The following is an 18946-nucleotide window of genomic DNA, read 5'->3' as shown; positions in this document are numbered from 1 at the left end:
TGAGCTGAAATCCGGCCACTGCACTCCAGCCTGGGTGGCAGAGCCAGACTCTGTCTCAAAAAAAAAGAAAGAAAAGGGGCCAGGCGTGGTGGTTCATGCCTGTAAATCCCAGCACTTTGGGAGGACAATGCAGGCAGGATCACCTGAGGTCAAGAGTTCAAGATCAGCCTGACCAACGTGGAGAAACCCCGTCTCTACTAAAACTAAAAAATTAGCCAGGCGTGGTGACACATGCCTGTAATCCCAGCTACTCAGTAGGCTGAGGCAGTAGAATCGCTTGAACCTGGGAGGCGGAGGTTGTGGTTAGCCGAGATTGAGCCATTGTACTCCAGCCTGGGTAACATGAGCAAACCTCCATCTCAAAAAAAAAAAAAAAAAAAAAAAAAAAAAAAAAGGATAAGGAAGCAATCTATTCAGGACACAGTATTTTTCAAATGTGATGGGAAACAGAGTAGGGAAAAGAGGAGAAATACACAAACATATTTAAATAGTTTAGGGGATGAAGTACTGGAGGGAAGAACATCTAGATGAAGGAAAAAAAAAAAAAAACCTGAAATAAGACAATGGAAAGTAGTAAAGAGTACAATAAGTTATCCTTCGAAAAAGAGAAAGCTTCCCAAAGAGAAAAGGCCCAGTGAAGAGTTATCTTGTCTGGAGACAGGGTCTTACTTGGCACTTTGTCCAGGCTAGAGAGTAGTGATGCAATCACAGTTCATTACAGCCTTGACCTCCTGGGCTCAGGTGATCCTCCCATCTTAGTCTCCTGAGTACCTGGGACTACAGGTGCCCATCACCCTGTACGACTAATTTTTGGCTAATTTTTTTGTAGAGACAGAATTTCACCATGTTGCCCAGGCTGGTCTTAACTCCTGGGCTCAAGCAATCCACCTGCCTCAGCCTCCCAAAGTGCTGGGATTACAGGCATGAGCCCCAAGAGAGTTTTACTGCACTGAATGGGGGATAGAAAGCAGTACTGGCAACATTTTAATCAACTAGACTTTAATGATTTTTTTTTTTTTTTGAGATGGAGTCTCGCTCTGTTGCCCAGGCTGGAGTGCAATGGCGTGATCTTGGCTCACTGCAACCTCTGCCTCCCCGGGGTCAAGCCGTTCTCCTGCCTCAGCTTCCCGAGTAGCTGGGATTACAGGTGCCTGCCACCGTGCCCGGCTAATTCTTGTATTTTTTTTTTTTTTTTTTTGAGACGGAGTCTTGCTCTGTCGCCCAGGCTGGAGTGCAGTGGCCGGATCTCAGCTCACTGCAAGCTCCGCCTCCCGGGTTCATGCCATTCTCCTGCCTCAGCCTCTCAAGTAGCTGGGACTACAGGTGCCCGCCACCTCGCCTGGCTAGTTTTTTGTATTTTTTAGTAGAGACGGGGTTTCACCGTGTTAGCCAGGATGGTCTCGATCTCCTGACCTTGTGATCCGCCCGTCTTGGCCTCCCAAAGTGCTGGGATTACAGGCTTGAGCCATCGCGCCCAGCCTAATTTTTGTATTTTTAGTAGAGACAGGGTTTCATCATGCTGGCCAAGCTGGTCTCGAACTCCCGACCTCAGGTGATCCACCCACCTCGGCCTCCCAAATTGCTGGGATGAGCCACTGCGCCCGCCCTTTAACGATTTTTAACAAATTAAAAGGATTAGCAAAGCATTTGGGGCCAAGATTTTTACTTGTACTCTCTACGCAGAATCTTCCTACATAAGCACTTTTATCCTTCCTACTCTGCCCTCAATAGGAACCTAGATTTTCTTTTACCACACCTTGCCTTTTTGTTCTTTTTATAATCTCTCACCTAGCAATCTTTTTTTTTTTTTTTGAGATGGAGCCCTGCTCTGTCACCCAGGCTGGAGTGCAGTGGCGCGATCTCAGCGCACTGCAACCTCCACCCCCCGGCTTCAAGCGATTCTCCTGCCTCAGTCTCCCGAGTAGCTGGGACTACAGACGCACACCACCATGCCCGGCTAATTTTTGTATTTTTAGTAGAGACGGAGTTTCACCATGTTGGCCAGGCTGGTCTCGAACTCTCACTGTGTTGCCCAGGCTGGAGTGCAGTAGCATGATCTTGGCTCACTGCAACATCTGCTCCTGGGGGTCAAGCGATTCTGACTCAGCCTCTAGAGTAGCTGGGACTACAGACGCCCACCACCACACTTCGCTGATTTTTGTATTTTTATTTTGAGATGGAGTCTCACTCTGTCTCCCACGCTGGAGTACAGTGGCATGATCTTGGCTCACTGCAACCTCTGCGTCCCAGATTCAAGCAATTCTCCTGTCTCAACTTCCCAAGTAGCTGAGACTATAGGCGCACGTCACCACACTCATCTAATTTTTGTATTTTTAGTAGAGATAGGGTTTCACCATTTTGGCCAGGCTGGTCTTGAATTCCTGACCTCAGGTGGTCTGCCCGCCTCAGCCTCTCAAAGTGCTGAGATTACAGGCATGAGCCACTGTGCCCGGCCTGATTTTTATTTTTAGTAGAGACGGGGTTTCACCATGTTGGCCAGGCTGGTCTTGAACTCCTGACCTCAGTGATCCACCTGCCTTGGCCTCCCAAAGTGTTGGGATTACAGGTGTGAGCCACAGCACCCGGCCTATCTCTTCATCTTTTAATTACCACCTTTATCTAGGTACCATAGTCCCCTTGTTGCAGTTACTCATTTTCCTTTCCTCTGCCCTCAGTCCAAAGCAATTTTACTTCAGTGAGTAGGTGCCCCTTAGCTATACATACTTGCCCCCAAAACCATCTGATTTTCTCAAGGTTTTTCTGCATATGACAGCCCTCCTTTAACCTAAACTCCACTGCTGAGTGAAGATAAAGTTGGGGATAAAAACATGGAGTCAAGAGATAAGCAGGTGTAACCAACAGAACAGAAATGAGTTACTGAAACAGGAATAAGCACCTTATTTAGTGATCTGGAGGTAACCTAAAAACAAAAATCCATTATTTAAAAACTGTTCTGTGTACTAGTAGTAGAGTTTCGTAGACAGTTTTTTTCACTATGAACTCTTACTACTGACTTTTAAAAAGCAATGTTTATTTGGAATAACAGTATTTTTTTGAGACGGAGTTTCGCTCTTGTCGCCCAGGCTGGAGTGCAATGGCGCGATCGCGGCTCACTGCAGCCTCTGCCTCCCAGGTAGCTGGGATTACAGGCGTCTGCTACCATACCTGGCTAATTTTTATGTTTTTAGTAGAGACGGGGTTTTGTCATGTTGGCCAGGCTGGTGTAAAACTCCTGACCTCGGGTGATCCCCCGGCCTCCCAAAGTGCTGGGATTACAGGTGTGATTAGGCGTTAGCGATTGTGCCTGGCCTAATACTTTTTTTTTTTTTTTTTTTTTTTTTTTTGAGACAGTGTCTTGCTGTCGCCCAGGCCGAAATGCAACGGTGCAATCTCAGCTCACTGCAACCTCTGCTTCCTGGGTTCAAGCAATTCTCCTGCCTCAGCCTCCAGAGTAGCTGGTATTATAGGTGCGTGCCACCACGCCTGGCTAATTTTTGTTTTGTATGTTTAGTAGAGATGAGGTTTTACCTGGTCTCGAACTCCTGACCTTATGATCCACCCAGCTCGGCCTCCCAAAGTGCTGGGATTACAGGCATGAGTCGCCATACCTGGCCAAGAATAATTAAAAAAAAAAAAAAAAATTATTTGGAGGCAGGGTCTTGTTCTGTTGCCCATTCTCATGTGCAGTGGTGGATCATGGCTCACTGCAGCCTTCAATTTGGGCGTAAGTGATCCTCCCTCCTTAGCGTCCCAAAGTGCTGGGATTACAGTTGTGAGCCACCGCACTGGCGAAGAAAATCAACCATGCTCCAGCTAATAATCACCTCAGCAATTATCCTGAATTAGTGTCTTTTGCAAATTTTGCCATTTGACTTTATCTGATACCTTAAGTTATCCTTAATAACCTGCATATTATCCACTAAAAAAAACTAATTCACTGATGATCAAAACAAGTACCAAATGTCTGATGCTCTTTAAATTTGACTACTGCCAGGGCATGAGAGCTCCTTAATTCTCACTGTTGCCCAGGCTGGAGTTCAGTGGTGCAAATTTGGCTCACTGCAACCTCCGCTTCCCGGGTTCAAGCAATTCTCCTGCCTCAGCTTCCAGAGCAGCTGGGATTACAGGTGTGTACCACCATGCCCAGCTAATTTTTATGTTTTTAGTAGAGATGAGATTTAACCATGTTGGCCAGCCTGTCTCAGATTATCCACCTGCCTCTGCCTCCCAAAGTGTTGGGATTACAGGTGTAAGCCACCACACCCAGCCTTGAATTCTGCTTGCTATCCTAGATTTTTAGTACCTAAAGACCCAGTCTTGCTCCACAAAAAGAACACTTTATATTGGTATTCCAGGTCAGGAGGAATTCCATTTCTTGGCAAAGAAACCTATAGGCCTGCTGTTTGTTGGTTACAAATACCATAAAGACACAATCAGTTTTGCCATGTAAAATAATTTGTACAAACCCTGACAAAGTGTCTTCTAATTATCAGCATTTATGGAGGAAGGGGCAATCTACAGATAATAACCAATCAATGGACCTTTGAAATAGACATAACAAAAAATAGCTACTTTGCCAAACAAGAACAATTTTCAAACAAGGTATCCTCTTGGTGGTTTCAGATTAGGAACAGAGTAATCCTTTCATAGTTAAGCCAAAATTTAGTGTTAGAATTATATTAACATCTATAACAAATATATTAAGGGCCGGGCGCGGTGGCTCAAGCCTGTAATCCCAGCACTTTGGGAGGCCGAGACGGGCGGATCACGAGTTCAGGAGATCGAGACCATCCTGGCTAACACGGTGAAACCCCGTCTCTACTAAAATAACAAAAAAAAAATTAGCCGGGCGAGGTGGCGGGCGCCTGTACTCCCAGCTACTCGGGAGGCTGAGGCAGGGGAATGGCGTGAACCCGGGAGGCGGGGCTTGCAGTGAGCTGAGATCCGGCCATTGCACTCCAGCCTGGGCAACAGAGCGAGACTCCGTCTCAAAAAAAAACAAAAAAACAAAAAAACAAAAACAAATATATTAAGTACTTTCCTTTCATAGTTAAGCCAAAATTTAGTGTTAGAATTACATTAACATCTATAACAAATATATTAAGTACTTTTATAGCTACATCAATCATTTAATTTGATCTTCACAAACATGCTACAAAGTACTGGGCAAATATCTTACCTAGATGAGGAAACTGAGGCTCAGAAAAGTCCAGGTTCTCTGCTCTTGAGTAAAAGCTGGGATTAAACTCTGGACTTTCTGAAACAATTCAGTCTTTTTGATAGTACCATGCAACATTTCCAGAAAGCATATACGGAAACAGAATACAAAGTATTACTTAACTAACTCTTAATTACTCTGCATTTTGGATTAGAACCTAAGCAAATATGTTCTACTTTTAGTAAGTTTAATTAGAACTAAATTTCAATGTTTTTAAATTCAAAGATCTGATACAACTTACTGCATTTATATGTCAATCACTATGAAATCTGTGAAGGAGAAATATCTGCCTAGTTCTCTTATTCTTATTTAGAGTAAGACTTAATTGCTTGTCCACAGATGAGTACCCAGAAATAAGATATAAACCATTTTCAGGGGAAAACATGCATGCATTTATTTTTAAGAATTCCCAATAAGGGGGGAAAAATTCAACATCTTTAAAAATGTGTTTATTTTTTAAAAAATCAGTTGTGTACAAAAGTGTTTCGTAGTTTTTAATTCTCAAGACAAATACCCCAACCCTCCACCCACAGCCCACCCTGCTTCCATGGTATTTCTGGTGACCCACCCATTTTCCCCTTACAGGAAGTTAACGGCTCAGAATAGACCCTCCTACAGAATTTATCGTCACTAACAGATTGTTTAGAATAGAGATCTAGAGAAGCTAACAAGCAAGGTTCCCTATAATGGCAGTAGACTTCCAGCAGACACCACAACAAAGCACCATCAATTGCTGAAAGCTAAAAAATAGATATTATTTTCAATAATATTTCATTTTCTATTGGAAAAGTTTTTTAAATTACATTAAATAAGTCTCTTTCCCCCCAAAGAAATAGTCTAGCTTTTATTATGATGCCTGTAAAAAGTAGGTAACAGCAAGCAGACAAGGATCGTTAACAGCACAGTGTAATGATTTCTCTCCACTCACACCTAGAATCAAACTGACAAACTGTGCCACACCTGATTATATATAGCAGCATGGTTGAAATAACCAAGCAAAAGGTGACACATTCAAGACTCCATTTAGGTGATTGCAAGTTCATGAGGGTAGATCAGTCCAATGAAGCAGTAACAGAACAAATGGGACAAGGGAGATACTAACACTCCCTTACCCCTATGCCACAAGATCTTTGATCTATATTGCAGCAGTGCAAATAGAACGTGTGACATAATATGTAGACACTGAAGAAAAGTCACACTTGGGAATAAAGGCTATTTATCAGTAAATACTTCAAGTTGCCTTCTTCCCAGTGACAGCAACTGGCTGATGGTAAGCATTTACTTTAAACTTGTACTAAAAATAATGGAAACGTAATTTTTAAATCAATGGTTTGTACCCTGGAATTGAAATTCCTTGAACTAGAAAAAGTGATTAATACAACATTATTTTGTAGAAGTCCATGAAATAAAGTTAACTGTAAACAGATGGCTTCCTTTTTCACATCTAAACATTGTTTCCCTCTACATACTAGAAGGTATACCTGGCTCCAGCTGTTCCCTACCCAATCCATCTTAAATCTTTAAAACAACAACAACAAAAATTCATAATTTCCTATTTTGCTACATAGGATTGTAAAACATTACCATACACCTACTGCACAGTTTTAAAAGCTCAAATCAGGCATACACTTATGCCCAAGATCTGCTTTTCACATTGGTAAACTTATTAAGCAGCCTCAACAGTAATACAGTATGCTGCATTCTGTAGTGCATAAATAAGCAAAATCCGTTTAAACTGCCAATTCTTTCTTACAGATACTTAAAAAGAATTATTTTGCATAGTTTTATGTGCCACCAACAATCATAAATGTGTATAACTTCTAAAAAATGGAAAAAAAACCCCATTCTTTCATTTCATAGATTATTCTCTTCAAAAGCAAAATACAAAATCCAAACATTTATATATCCTTGAACGTGTTACAAGGATATAAGTAAATCATAGTTGTAATTCTAAACATTTCGGGGTGCCAACTCAGAGCATCTAATTCAGTACCTAGTCCCTCAAATATTTATATACCACTGAATACTTATTTGGGTCCACTAACTGCCATTCATTCATTCATTCATTCATTCATTCATCAGTACTGAAATACTATACAGCTAATTATTTCTTCTTTTAAAAGAGGCACATACTCAGGAAACAGGCCTGATTACAACAAAAGCCTACTGGAGTATCAATGACTTCTAACAAATCGGCCTGCCCTAAATGGGATTTCACTGGATTTTTTTTTTTTAACATAATTTTTGAGACTTTTAAAACTGACAAACGGAGCCAACTCAAAAATATTAAGAATTACAAAAATAATTTCCACCAGGGTACTTTTCCCCTAGGCCTGATCTTTTAGTGTCTTTTTTTCCAAACATATTTAAGAACAGAGGAAAAAAGCAATTGCTTTAGTTTCTATGTTTGGGTAACTAAATCTACCCACACACAAGAGAATAACAAAAGCAAACAGTACAGTGGGAAATATACCAGAAAGCAAAAAAAAGATCATCACATTAAATGTAAATGAGGTAAATTTTTATAATAAAGAATCTTTTATGAAGATGTCTCAAACCAAATGTACTTTCCAATTTCTTGGGCACTGGGGATGTTGAAGTGTAGTCAGATGAGTATATAACCCTATAGGGCTCATGTGCATAAAAATCAAAGCAGGATATAGCTGCCTCCAAGAGCATGTACGTATGTATGTAATGCCTGACCTTTAGAAACCTCTGAGCTCTCTCACCTTTGTCTAACCACAGGACATTAAATATACCCTGATAATACAGGCAAAAAAAACCTGGGTAGATGTGTCTGATATTTTTAAACCCAAATTCTACGAATAGTACCAAGTTGCCCTCCACTTAAAAAAAGTAATTCTAACCAATAATGGAGAAAAACCATCCACATTTTCACACAATCCCACCTTACTTCAAAATATAAAGTACAAGGTTTCAGGTATTTAAAATAAATAAAGAAAAATCTTGTTTCCTTTGGCATCTTTAGAAAATAAACTACAACAATAAAAGGAGGTGGTTGTATAAAGACATGCTTAAGCAAACATATGGGGAAAAAACAGCAACTTGTGTTTAGTATGCAATAATATCAACTATAAGAGTTTACTGTTAATTAGGAAAGCCTTACAAATTTTTGGAAGAACCTTCACATCTTTAACATTACAATATATTTAATAATGGTTCTTTTATTGCTTCTAGTATCAAGATTATTGAGAAGTCAAATGAAGTTATGCTGACGTTATGATTCAAAAATTATCTTCCAAACACTTAACGATTATAATTTAAGATAAATAACACTTAAAGAAAGCAAACCTTTTATAATATTACTTTCAATATACAGCCTTACTTTAATTCAGTCTGATTCCATTACATTTTTGTTATTTTGTATTGGTCCTAAAAATTTAAAAAGAATTGTATTTCTATATATAGAACTGCCTGCATAAATCCACTTCAACCTTCATAAAATGGTCACATTAGTGTTTGATCTTGCAAAACTAATAATTTTCAAACTTTTGAACTTAGAATGAAATGAAAATTTAATACAAATAGTCTGACTATGTACAAGAGAAGGTAAAGTTTTCAATTCTCATATTATCAGAAACATCATAAAGAAAGCTAGATTTATAACACACTTCTATTCCTATGTGCATCTGAAGTATGTACAATAAAACACCAACACAGCTTTCATGTGTCAATAGGGGAAGTGCAAGCAAGAATGACTTGAAGTATCCAATAAAGCAATCGCTATAGACCCCAAAATCAGGCTAAAAACTACTGGAAACAGCTGACTGCATCCTTGCCAGTTCTCAAAGAAAAATTTCATCGTTTAAAAAACAGGTGTCAAACTCACTGAAAAACTAAGTTGGGTTCTTTCATTAAACCTGGGAATAATGTAACACCAAGTATTTACTATTTTTGCAAGAGAAATAAAATTGGCAGTTCCATTTTTACATTACTTAGGAAAAATTTAAGAGTGTTTGAAGAACTGGGACAAAACATTCCAAACCTACGACCTAAAAATGAAGCAAGGGATACATACTGTCCTTCAGCACATTTCCCCACCAAATACAGAGAAATTTACCATTAGAATATTAGCTTGTGTGGCAAGGTGGGGGTGGGGAAAGGGGTGGGAAGGGGGGAAACAGACACTATGTCCCAGTCTGTTGACAAGGACAAAAAGGCTCTGAATAGGTCACCATCTTCAATTCTGAATAAATTTCATATTTAAGAATTCTCAAATGCTTAAAATGGTGGTCTTTTCAGCTACCCATCCTAAGAAGTCAAGTACAAGCATGCAAGTAAATTCACAGGCACAGAGGATCCATGTTAAAAACAGTTAAGGTAGCTGTGATGCAACACCAACAATTTGAATGGCCCTGACACACTCAAAGTATTATCTTAATTATTCAACAAAATCCTGAAGCAAACTCTTGCTAGTCTTGGTACACTGCTAAACACTAAAGTAGCATGTTTCTTCCATGGTTTTAGCTTAGCTCAAGGAATTTTTACACTATTAAGAAAAAAAAAATTAAAGTATTTCCCCTTTTTAAATTTACACAGACGTTTAATTAGCTTTATTTACAGAGCAGGGATTTTTTTTTTTTTTTTCAGTCTCCAATGGTGCCTAGATAACATCATTAGGCAAGAATGCCAGTTTAAAAGAAATCTATGCAGAATCCTAAAAATAACAGATGTTGGTGCTCCTCAAGAAGAGGCAAGCTTGACTATATCAGCAGCTCTCTATGCCTCAGTTACTCAGAAGCAATTCTGTTGCAGTCTCTACATCCCATGATTTTGAAGACAAGGCCACTATTACTGCATTCTGTAGAGAAGAAAAGGGGACAAGAAATTAAATCTCAAGGAAACATTTAAACAATACTGAATCATTCACTCTTTATATTGGGAATTAACACCTTGTTTCTTTTCTGTAAGTTGATTTACATTTGCAGTGCATGAAAAGCTTCTAAAATCAATGACAGTGATCAGTAAAAATTAAAAAAAATCACTGATTTCGAAAACAGAAAATATGTTTACCAAAACTAGATTTTCTCTTATTTTCCTTTTTTTTTTTTTTTTGAGACAGGGTCTTGCTCTATCATCGAGGCTGGAGTGCAGTGGCATGACTATCGCTCACTGCAGCCTCGACCTCCTGACCTCCTGGGTCCAAGGGATTCTCTCACCTCAGCCTTCAGAGTAGCTGGGTTACAGGCACTCACCATCACGTCCAGCTAATTTTTGTAGAGATGCGTTTTGCCATGTTGCTCAGGCTGCGAATTTCTCTTAATTTTCTAAACCACTTTTGTCAGTCAAGAATTTGCAATAATTTAAAATCAATCAATATATCAAAATCAACATGCCCTTATGTACTTACCCTATCAAAGCCCATAGCACATAGGTTTTCTATTTTTTTGGTGTATTCTGGACTAGAAACTGGTGCTCCAGCATACACATGTGCCCAAAGTCGAGCTGTCTGTTTGAACATTTCGGGATTTTGTTTGTACTATATGGGGGGGAAAAAATTGATTGACATGACATTACAGTTATAATATTTGATATGGTATTTCAGCTCTTAATTGCCTACAATCCTACTTTTTCCAAATAAAACAAATCTACACTTAAAATGTGATTCACTTTGCATTATAGACAACCTATGTCACTCGAGAAAAGACCACTTAACCTGAAGCTTTCACTCACAATTTGTGTTGACAATAATAAAGACAAGTAACATTAATCTACTTTAATCTCCAAATCCAACAGATATAACTAGCAAAAGACTAAAATTAGATTAAGTGAAGTATTAAGAGATGTTCCAAACACTGTAAAGCAGCAAACATTATACAACTGAACACAGATTACTAGCTTATAAAAATATGTGGACATTAGCATAATTTTTTTTTTTTTGAGATGGAGTCTTGCTCTGTTGCCCAGGCTGGAGTGCAGTTGCCGGATCTCGGCTCGCTGCAAGCTCTGCCTCCCGGGTTTACGCCATTCTCCTGCCTCAGCCTCCCTAGTAGCTGGGACTACAGGCACCCGCCACCTCGCCCGGCTAGTTTTTTGTATTTTTTAGTAGAGACGGGGTTTCACCGTGTTAGCCAGGATGGTCTCGATCTCCGGACCTCGTGATCCGCCCGTCTCGGCCTCCCAAAGTGCTGGGATTACAGGCTTGAGCCACCGTGCCCGGCCGACATTAGAATAATTTTTTACAATGTGACCAGCTTTTGTATAACCCACAGCCCAGGCTAGAATACAACTAGATTCTTCTGTTTTCTTACAGCTGCATTAGTGTACAGTGATTTATGGAAACCCACATGCAAAGACCTAATTTATTACATAACTTGAGATGATCATAAACTCACAATAGAGTAATTTTATTAAAAGACTTCCCATATGCATTGGAAAGAGGTAAATTTATCAAATACTTTGGAACCACCATTACTTAGTAAAGCAAAGTATAAATTACTAATGCTTCAATTCACTTTAATATTTCTTTTAAAAGTACTTTATATATTTAAATCTATTACATATTAAAATGATAAATCTACTTTCTACCACTGATTCATCACAAGAAAATAAGTCAAATTATTGAACTATCTTAGGAGCTAGAAGAAACCCTTGAGTCCAACCTTAGCCTGTAAGGCTTAGAATTCAACAGGAAAGCAAAGCTGGAATACAAGCCATGCTTTTAACAACCAAATATGAATAAATAGCACATATATAAAAAAACATGGAAAATCCGAATTGGAAGTACTCTGAGGCAAATAACAGAATATACTGACAAGGATATATACATAAAGCAAGGAGTAAACAGATCTTCAAGGGAAAAGAAGATAATACATAAATTAAAATCTTATAGGTTAAAGAAATTTGCCAAGAGGAAGTTTCCTCAGGCAGAGGAAATATGGCAGATTGGATACAATATGTAAAAACGAATGCAATGCTTGAAAAAGCATGAGTTTGAAGAAAAGAATTTAGGAAATAAAGCTAGGTTTGCAGAGAGTTCAGATCATGGAAAAACTCTATGAACTAAAGAATTTGGACTCAAGTAGGTGACAGTAGAGCTACTAACAAGTTTTTGTTAGTGAAGTAAGATTTGCACTTTATAAAGCTACCTGATAGCAACGGAGAAGACGGAGAAAGGAAGAAAGAGGTTGAGAAAAGATCTATCAGAGCAGTTGAAAAGAATTTTTAAAAATGATCAGAGTAATTATGTAAATATAGTAACAGAATGATACAGGGAATGGTTATCAACAGGAGCAAAGGAGACAGAGAAAAACTCCAAAGGCTGTGACTTGGGTGGTTAACCATATGAATGTTCCTTAGATACCTGAGTGTAACACTACTGCCAAAACTGAATGCAATATCATAAATCCTACAAACCTATCATTCTATGATACCATCACCTACTAATTTAGTTAAACATCAGGCTCTCGTGAGAGAGGGCAAGCCTACACATTTCATCAATGTACGGGTGGTAACATCAGTATAGATACGATCATCCAAGTGTCAATGTGTACAGAAAGTAAAGGTAACAAGGTCAGAACTGAGGAACTACATTTAAGAAAGACGAGTAGGAAGGGAAATAATTGTGGGAACTAACAAAGAACAGCTATGAAGTGAGGAAGAAAAGTGGGTAATATCTTAGAAGTCAAGAGAAGAAAAACTAAGGTTTAAAAAAAAAAAAAAAAGAATGTTCATTATATTCCAATTGCTTAAAGTAGGTATTGGCAAACTTTTTTGTTTTTTGAGAAAGGGTTCCGTTCTGTCACCCAGGCTGGAGTGCAATGGCGTGATCTCGGCTCACTGCAACCTCTGCCTCCCAGGTTCAAGCAATTCTCCCACTTCAGCCTTTCAGGTAGCTGGGACTACAGGTGCGTCCCACCACGCCGGGCTAGTTTTGTGTTTTTTGTAGAGATAGGGTTTCACCACCTATTGGTCCTGTTGGTCAGGCTGGTCTGGAACTCCTGACCTTAAGTGATCCACCCACCTTGGCCTCCCAGAGTGCTGGGATTACAGGCATGAGCCACCGCACCTGGCCAGCAAACTGTTTCTTAATGGGTCAGATACTAATAACTTAGGTCCAGTCTCTGATGTAATTATTAAACTCAGCCACTGTAGCTAGAAAGTGAAATGAAAAATATTTATTCCATTCAACAAATTACCAGGTCATTGGAGACTGTGCCATGCCATGTCAGTGCCATGATAGGAGGTGATTAAAATTATTAGCAGGAGGGATCATCCTTCCTGAATAGAAGGATAAAAAGATGGATACATACACCAGCATTAATCCTAGAATCTAGATGGTAGGAATATGGGTGTTCACTGTGTAATTCTTTTGACTTTATGTGTTTGAAAATACTCATGTTAGGAAAATAGCATCTATATCCAACTAAACTAGATGTTAAAAGTCTATTAAGTTTTCACTATTACACCTGACAAAATAATCCTACAAGAAAGAAAACCATTTCAAAATTTAGTTTCAATAGAGTATGCTCATGTGTTAATGTGCAAACCATTAAAGCGGTTAAAGACTCACACATAATGTAAGGAAGTCTTTCAAAAGCAGCCATCTTACCTGATTTGCTACTACAGCATCCTGTGGATCATCTGGTTCTGCAGCTGCCAATAGTGCTTGCAATGACAATAATACCGTGCGGAGAGTCATTGCAGCTGCCCTAAAATTCAAATATGAAAATATCCCAATTAAGAGGGCTCTGCAGGCAAAAGCAATTAAGTACTTTCTTAATAAAAATTAAAAAATTGTGGAGCTAAAAGTTACTTAGATCTTTATCTTAATTATACAGTTAAGTAATAGACATTTATAATTATGTATCTGCCTATCATTTATTTTCTTCCTTACTTTACAATTTGCCTATTTCTTTTTTCTTTTTTTTGGAGACAGGGTCTCACTCTGCCGCTCAGGCTGGAGTGGGCAGTGGCATTATCTTGTCTCACTGCGACCTCTGCCTCCTGGGTTCAAGCGATTCTCCTGCCTCAGCCTCCCAAGTAGCTGGAACTCCAAGCACACACCACCACACCCAGCATTTTTTTGTTTGCTTTTTCCTTTTTTCGTAAAGACCGGGTTTTGCCATGTTGCCTAGGCTGGTATCCAACTTCTGAGCTCAGGTGATCCATCCACCTTGGCCTCTCAAAGGTCAAGGATTACAGATGTGAGTTACTACACTCGGCCAGCTTTTCTATTTCTTAAGACAACTCAAATTCTGAACTGTCCTTGTTTTTCTTGTTGTCAAGATCTTTCTTGTTAATTTTATCCACTCACTTATTTTCTATCCATTTCTCTAAACACAAAGTTAAAGTGATAAATCATTAGTACCAATAGTTTGTGAGACTTTCTTTCAATGGCACTCTAAAAACAAGATACTATGAAGCAAATATATTTTTTCTTTCTTTTTTTTTCTTGAGATGGAGTCTTACTCTGTCGCCGAGGCTGGAGTGCAGTGGTGCAATCTCGGCTCACCGGAAGGAACCTCTGCTTCCCTGGTTCAAGCAATTCTCCTGCCTCAGCCTCCCAAGTAGCTGGCACATGCAACCACGCCCAGCTAATTTTTTGTAGTTTTAGTAGAACAGGGTTTCACCATGAGAGTCAGGATGGTCTTGATCTCCTGACCTCGTGATCCGCCCGCCTCGGCCTCCCAAAGTGCTGGGATTACAGGCTTGAGCCACCGTGCTTGGCCATATTTTCAAGAAAATATGAAATCATTCCATAACATTTTGAAATAGGATAACATTTTTGGCTTAAACTACATCACTTATGATTTTAAATGTATTTATAAGGAAAGTATCTTTATAAAGCTAATATTTGTCTTAAAAATAGTATCTACTTGTCTAGTAGTAATTCTTGGCATTTCTATTAAAAAGTTGTTTTGGCCGGGCGCGGTGGCTCAAGCCTGTAATCCCAGCACTTTGGGAGGCCGAGACGGGCGGATCACTAGGTCAGGAGATCGAGACCATCCTGGCTAACACGGTGAAACCCCGTCTCTACTAAAAAATACAAAAAACTAGCCGGGCGAGGTGGCGGGCGCCTGTAGTCCCAGCTACTCAGGAGGCTGAGACAGGAGAATGGCCCGAACCCGGGAGGCGGAGCTTGCAGTGAGCTGAGATCCGGCCACTGCACTCCAGCCTGGGCGACAGAGCGAGACTCCGTCTCAAAAAAAAAAAAAAAAAGTTGTTTCACTGGCGAGGCTCAGTGGCTCACGCCTGTAATCCCAACACTTTGGGAGGCCGGGGCAGGCAGTCATCTGAGGTCAGGAGTTTGAGATCAGCCTGGCCAAAATGGTGAAACCTCATCTCTACAAAAAATGCAAAAATTAGCTAGGCATGGTGGCATGTGCCTATAATCCCAGCTACTCAGGTGGCTGAGGCAGGAGAATTGCTTGAGCTTGGGAGGCGGAGGTTGCAGTGAGCCAAAATCACGCCATTGCACTCTAGCCTGGGCGACAGAGTGAGACTTCATCTTAAAAAAAAAAAAAAAAAAAAGTTGCTTCACCAATAAGAGGTATGTATAAATACAATGTGGACATATTAAAAATGTTGCATGTAAAGAGAATGACCATTTTTACCATGCAAATTAGATCATTCTTTTTTTTCTTTTTTGAGACAGGGTCTCACACTGCCTAGGCTAAAGTGCAGTGGCACAATCATGGTTCACTGTAGCCTTGACCTCTTTGGCTCAGGTGATCCTCGTACCTCAGCCTCCTGAGTAGCTGGGACCACAGGCACATGCCAACACGCTCAGCTAATTAAAAACAATTTTTTTTTGTAGAGACAGGGTTTCACGATGTTACCCAGGCTGGTCTCGAACTCCTGAGCTCAAGCAATCCTCTCACCTCAGCCTCTGAAAGTGCTGGGATTATAGGTGTGAGCCAGAACAACTGGCCAATTACTCTAAACCAGCCTTTTTCAACTGGGTTCCTGATTTGAGCCACAGAATAGAAAAGACTGGTGACTGTTCTCTCAATTTTCCCAAGTTTGGTACATAAATAGTACGTCCCTAGATGTCTACAATAAAAGTTAATTTAGGCTGGGTGCAGTGGCTCACGCCTGTAATCCCAGCACTTAGGAAGGCCGAGGTGGGCAGATCACTTGAGGCCAGGAGTTTGAGACTACCCTGGGCAACACGGTGAAATGCAGCCTCTGCTAAAAATACAAAAATTAGCCAGATGTGGTGGCACATGCTTGTAATCCCAGTTACTTGAGGGGCTCAGGCAGGAATCGCTTGAACCTGGTAGGCAAACGTTATATGAGTCCAGATGGCACCACTGTACTCCAGCATGCAGGACAGAGCCAGACTCTGTCTCCCACACCTCCACCCCTAGCCAAAAAGTTAAGTTATTGCCAACAACCAACAATGGACGTCTTAAGGCAATGATCTCACAGTGTTGTTCATCCAACCAGCAGCATCAGCATCCCTTGGGAAGTTATCTCTACCCCAGAGCTACTGAATCAAAAACTCCAGGGTTAACAGGTACTGCAGGTGATTCTGATGCACATTAATATTTGGCAAATACTGTTAATTAGGGTGGGCATGGTGGCTCATGTCTGTAATCCCAATACTTTGGAAGGCTGAGGAGGGCAGATCACCTAAACTAGAGGTCAGGAGCTCGAGACCTACCTGGGCAACATGGCGAAATCCCGTCTCTACTAAATATACAAAAATTTCCTGGGCATGGTAGTGCACACCTCTAATCCCAGCTATTCAGGAGGCTGACGTTGCAGCGAGCTGAGATGCCACTGCACTCCAGCCTGGGTAACAGAGTGATACTCTATCAAAAATAAATAAATAAAATAAAACAAACCAAAATGAGGTATTACCTAGCACTCGTTAGAATGGCTATTATAAAAACGATGAACAAGTGTTGCTGATGATGTAAAGGAAAGGAAACCCCTGCACACTGCTGGTGGGAATGCAAATTAGTAAAACCATTATGGAACACAGTATGGAGTTTCCTCAAAAAAATTAAAAATAGGGCCAGGCGCGGTGGTTCATACCTGTAATCCCAGTACTTTGAGAGGCTGAGGCAGGCGGATCACTTGAACCCAGGGGTTTGAGACCAACCTGGGCAAGATGGCAAAACCCCATCTCTTTAAAATTGACAATATTCTTTTCTTTTAAGACATGAATCAAAACAAAAAGCCAACCTCAATCCTCAAATGTTCATTCTTGTCTTTCAACTCGCCTTTTTTTTTTTTTTCTTTTGGAGACGGCATCTCACTCTGTCCCCCAGACTGGAGTGCAGTGGCGCAATCTTGGCTCACTGCAACCTCTGCCTCCCAGGTTCAAGCAATTCTTACAACACTTAAGTGCACTACTTAATTTTCCAATGGACTTTCTAAGCAACCTAATTTTAAAATCCATGGTGTTGCCTGAAACAAAATCTTATGTTATATAATTTTTAATAAAATTATTTATTTAAAGGAAATTTACCTGAATAGCAAAGAAAAGTTTTCACTCAAAGGAAGTATTTAATACTAAGGCAATTACTAAACTCATACTTATTTTAATTTGAAATAAAAACATAAAGGCATGTCCAAATCTTGCAAGTCCTTCATACTATCACATAGGTAGTCTAACAAATATCTCAACAAGGCAATTAACACTTTTCTTGAAAACTGATAATCTCGGGCCGGGTGTGGTGGCTCACGCCTGTAATGCCAGCACTTTAGGAGGCCAAGGCGGGCGGATCACGAGGTCAGGAAATTGAGACCATCCTGGCTAACACAGTGAAACTCCGTCTCTACTAAAATACAAAAAAATTAGCCGGGCGTGGTGGCGGTTGCCTGTAGTACCAGCTACTCGGGAGACTGAAGCAGGAGAAAGGCGTGAACCCAGGAGGCAGAGCTTGCAGTGAGCCAAGATTGCGCCACTGCACTCCAGCCTGGGCGACAGAGCGAGACTCCCATCTCAAACAAAGCAAAACAAAACAAAACAAAACAAAGCAAACTGATAATCTCTCATATTAACGAAGTTGGACCCTTACCTTATTATACCATATATAAAAATTAACTCAAAATGGATCAAAAACCTAAATGTAAGAGCTAGGAAGCAAAACCATAGGGGGAAAACTTCATGACACTGAATTTGGCAATGATTCCTTGGATATGACATCAAAGGTAGAAGAAACCAAAGAAAAAAATAAGGGAATATGCACGACAACTTTATCAAAGTTAAAAACTCCTGGCCGGGTGCAGTGGCTCACACCTGTAATCCCAGCACTTTGGGAGACTGAGGCAGGTGGATCACCTGAGGTCAGGAGTTCGAGACCAGCCTGGCCAACATGGTGAAACACCATCTCTATTAAAAACACAAAATTAGCCAGGCATGTTTGTAATCCCAGCTACTTGGGAAGCTGAAGCAGGAGAATTGCTTGAACACCCAGGAGGCAGAGGCTGCAGTAAGTCGAGATCATGTCACTGCACTCCAGCCTGGGCGACAAAGCGAGACTCCATCTCAAAAAAAAAAAAAAAAAAAAGAAAGAAAAAAAATAATAAAAATTAAAAATAAAAATAAACACTCCTGTGAAGCTGGTGTGGTGGCACACACCTGTAGTCCCAGCTACCTGGGAGGCTGAGGTGGGAGGATCACTTGAGCCCAAGAGTTCGACGCCAGCTTGGGCAACATAGTAAGACCCCACTACTTAAAACAAAAAAGCTTCTGTGTTTCAGGAGAAAATATTTCCAAATCATTTATCTGGTGAGGGCTTAATATCCATA

The 18946-nt window shown here is 40.3% G+C and overlaps 1 protein-coding gene across 3 annotated transcripts in view; it reads right to left on the bottom strand.

Annotated features, from left to right (window-relative positions):
• Positions 1 to 5649: 5649 nt before the first annotated feature.
• UBE2K (ubiquitin conjugating enzyme E2 K) overlaps positions 5650 to 18946 on the bottom strand; it is an 86245-nt gene continuing 72948 nt past the window's right edge. For 2 of the 3 annotated variants that reach the window (XM_028848016.2, XM_078001611.1), the window contains 3 exons: positions 13791 to 13890; positions 10590 to 10718; positions 5650 to 10040 (listed from right to left, as the gene is read on the bottom strand). In XM_028848016.2, the coding sequence (XP_028703849.1) occupies positions 9966 to 10040; positions 10590 to 10718; positions 13791 to 13880 (294 nt within the window). In that variant the 5' untranslated portion in view covers positions 13881 to 13890 and the 3' untranslated portion in view covers positions 5650 to 9965. 3 annotated transcript variants of the gene reach the window in all.

The sequence above is a fragment of the Macaca mulatta genome, chromosome 5 (assembly GCF_049350105.2).
Source record: "Macaca mulatta isolate MMU2019108-1 chromosome 5, T2T-MMU8v2.0, whole genome shotgun sequence".
Taxonomy (NCBI): Eukaryota; Metazoa; Chordata; class Mammalia; order Primates; family Cercopithecidae; genus Macaca; species Macaca mulatta.
Note: the sequence above shows the minus strand (reverse complement) of the source record. Positions and strands in the feature narration are given on the sequence as shown.